This window comes from Macadamia integrifolia, chromosome 14 (assembly GCF_013358625.1).
Source record: "Macadamia integrifolia cultivar HAES 741 chromosome 14, SCU_Mint_v3, whole genome shotgun sequence".
NCBI classification, from domain to species: Eukaryota; Viridiplantae; Streptophyta; class Magnoliopsida; order Proteales; family Proteaceae; genus Macadamia; species Macadamia integrifolia.
The window spans coordinates 6,856,843-6,859,969 of NC_056570.1; the positions used below are offsets into that span (position 1 = coordinate 6,856,843).

A 3,127-nucleotide genomic window follows, 5' to 3' on the forward strand; every position below is an offset into this window, starting at 1 on the left:
AAAAAAAAAAAAAAAAAAACAAAAGAGCCAACCGATAGATAAAATGGTCATATTCTGCACACCATCCCACTAGATTAATCTCCATTCATTTATAAAAAGATACTCGACTAGAATCCTTATATTCTAAGCAAATACAGAATAAATAAAGCATAAGCTGATATGTGCAAATATAATTGGGTAGGCTGCAAAGGCCCCAAAGCCCAATGCCACCATCTTCTGAAGAACCACAACCCAAGCAGCACAGTGGACATCAAACACATAAACAATTCAGAAAAATCTCCCTGTCCACAAGGAGCAGTGAATCCTATTTAGCATGTCCAAACTCCTCTCCTTGAAAAATTGTTCCTTTTTTTTTTTTTTTTTTTTCTGATGACGGGTATCCAGGCCTTTGGCCTGACAAGTCCCGTGGGCCCATACTGACCCCAAAACTTGTTCACCTTTCTTTTAATTGCAATGTTTAATCTGAAGAATTCATTTACCAGCTGTTACCTCAAGACACGTTATCTCTTCCATTCATGATAACTGACCAAAATATAAAAGATCAAAAGTTGATCAGACAATTTCATTTTGTTTCAACTGTATTAAGAAAAGAGATTCACCTTGGTAATCATACAGAAAAAAACAAGTAGGTATGGATTACCTTCACCCCTCATACTCTAGTTAAGTTGTCCCTGTATTAACTAATAATTATGGATGACATAGAATCTATTTAGTAATTAGAAATTTTAGAGATTAGTTTCTTAATGAAGTATCGGGTATAACTTTACACCACCAACACATATACCCCCCCCCAAAAAAAAAAAAAAAAAACAAAGAAATAATAATGAGTTCATGGAAGAATTTAAAGTAAAAGAAAGAAAATCTAAAGTTCCTCCTTTATTGTCTGTCATGTATTGCTTTAAGTGGCATGAAGAATGAAAATTCAATCCTCCTGTTGATCATACTATCAAAAACCAAGAAAATAACCAAAACTTTCTATCATGAACACATGTTTATTATTATTTTTAACAAAGTCCAATTGATACTTCCCACATAAATTTAAGAGAAAAAAATCAGCAAGGATGCATCACATATCTCACTAACTATGAGAGATTTATCTTAATGGTGCTTAGCCAGAAAACTTGGGTTTTCCCAGTATCCCCAACTTATAGAATTACAAATCCAGAAATTTACCAGTCAAATCCTCGTACAAGCATCAACTTCTTCCACAAAGATGTATTTCACATTTGGAATGAAAGGAAATTTTTTTGACTTTTAGAGATCTTTTCTGGCCATACAAATTAAATTCTTGGTATTCCAACTGAAATGTGGTAAGTTGATGACATCAAGTAGAGTTGTTTATGTCTTGTTGAAATCTTATAAGCAATGATTTCCTTTACTGCAATATCATTAATGCAAGTTTTAGAAATTTCAGTAAAATTTAGGGAAACTGCATTCCACAAAAGATTTTGTGTGTCCAACACATGAGGTAAAACTAACTGATTAAATAAACCCAAAGACCTAAATACCAGTTACTATTTGTTTCCAAAAGAAACTCAAAGAATATACATCCCATGGAAGGAAATCATCAGTCCACAGGTTCCACTATTCTTTAATGCTTACTTCATAAGTAGCCAGATCAGAGGAAGGATGAGAGATCTTATATTATACCATGGTCTTCTGTTCGGGAAAAATAAAAAAGTTCTATACCAACATCGTTTCTTAGATTTTCAGGCCTTAGATGCATTTGGCCGTTTCACAACCCATATACAACAAGGAACATAAATGACATGAAATTGTCTAAAGTTACTGGGAGATAAATTTGAAACTAAAATGGAGATGTAACGAGTTTAATCCAAAGGCAGAAACCAATTTAGTTAAGAGCTTAACCTTGAAGGTGATCATGGCAATCCCCCTGAACTTTCCAGTCTCAGGGAAACTCAAACAATCAATTTCAGTTATGGTGCCACAGCTCTCAAAGAAGCTCCTAATGTCATCCTCGGTGGAGTAGTATGGTATGCCTCCCACATAAACCTTCGTAGCGACATCTCCACTAACTTGACTGTAACAACCCAGCAGAACATAAGAAACGAACAAACAATAGAAACCCTAAGCACTTAAATTAAGAATGTTTCATTCCTCAATTCGAACATAAACCAGAAAATCCCAAATCACATAACGATTCACCCTAAGATGGAACATATTATACGTTTCTTCCTCTGGGTTGTGGATTTTACCTCTCATTGAGCTTCGCTGACCCTTGTTCTAACACTTCTTTAACCTCTCCACTTCCAGGCTTAACGCCCTTGTTCTTCTTTTTCTTCTTAGCCTTCTTCTTTGACTTCTTCGTGGGCTTCTTCTCCGTCAATTCTGATACTCCATTTTCACTCTTCTGATTTCTCTTATCTTCTCTCTTCCTCTTCTTCTTATTCTTCTTCTCGTTCAAATCCTCGGCAACAGTATCCTTGCTCCCGTTTTGGGAATCACCGTTGCTTCCTTCAAGAACCTTTAAAGGTGTATTTTTTCGTTTCTTCTCTCTCTTGGAAAATCTGGGCTTATGCGTCGCGGAACTCAACAACTCTTTCAGAGACTGACTTTGCGATTTTACATCTTGTTGCGTAGATTCATTTGACTTGTCTGCAGCTTCTGTTGCTGCTAAAGATTCAGCAAGAGCACATCTCAGATTTTGTTTAAGCTTCTTGTTAGATAAAACCATCGTTCGTTGTTCTTCCGAAGAACGATAATGGCGACAGGGTTTATGAAACTCTCGACTGTGGCTTGCGAAAACCCCCCTCTGGATCTCTTTGGAGCCAAATACTGAAAGACTAAAAGGCCTGTAGTTATTATGCCAGATAGGAAGGCAATCGGGTTGGGCTTTTTAAAACGCCAGCCCTTATATCCCCTTAAGTCTATAGCCAGCCCAATGGGGCTAAGTCCCTAATTAACCAATTGGGCCACGCTGGGCCGATTGGCCCGTATTGACCCAAACAGCCACTATTTTTTTTGTCATTTCAAGGCTAGGCAAGGTCAGGTTGATCCTAGCTGCCGTGTTTTGTTATCATGTATGATTTAGTTGTGTATCTTACCCAAAAAACAGAAAAAAGTATGATATAGTTGTGTATATTTAGGGGTGTCAATTCCTAAACTG

General features: G+C 36.6%; 1 protein-coding gene across 1 annotated transcript; it reads right to left on the reverse strand.

The window, feature by feature from the left end:
• Positions 1 to 1,869: 1,869 nt before the first annotated feature.
• On the reverse strand, positions 1,870 to 2,841 carry LOC122061269 (phragmoplastin interacting protein 1; the record flags this gene model as incomplete). The annotated part of the gene is given in 2 exon segments (XM_042624487.1): positions 1,870 to 2,041; positions 2,217 to 2,841. Coding segments are annotated over 2 exon segments (651 nt in total), but the record flags the coding sequence as incomplete, so codon positions are not given.
• Between the last annotated feature and the right edge of the window lie 286 nt (positions 2,842 to 3,127).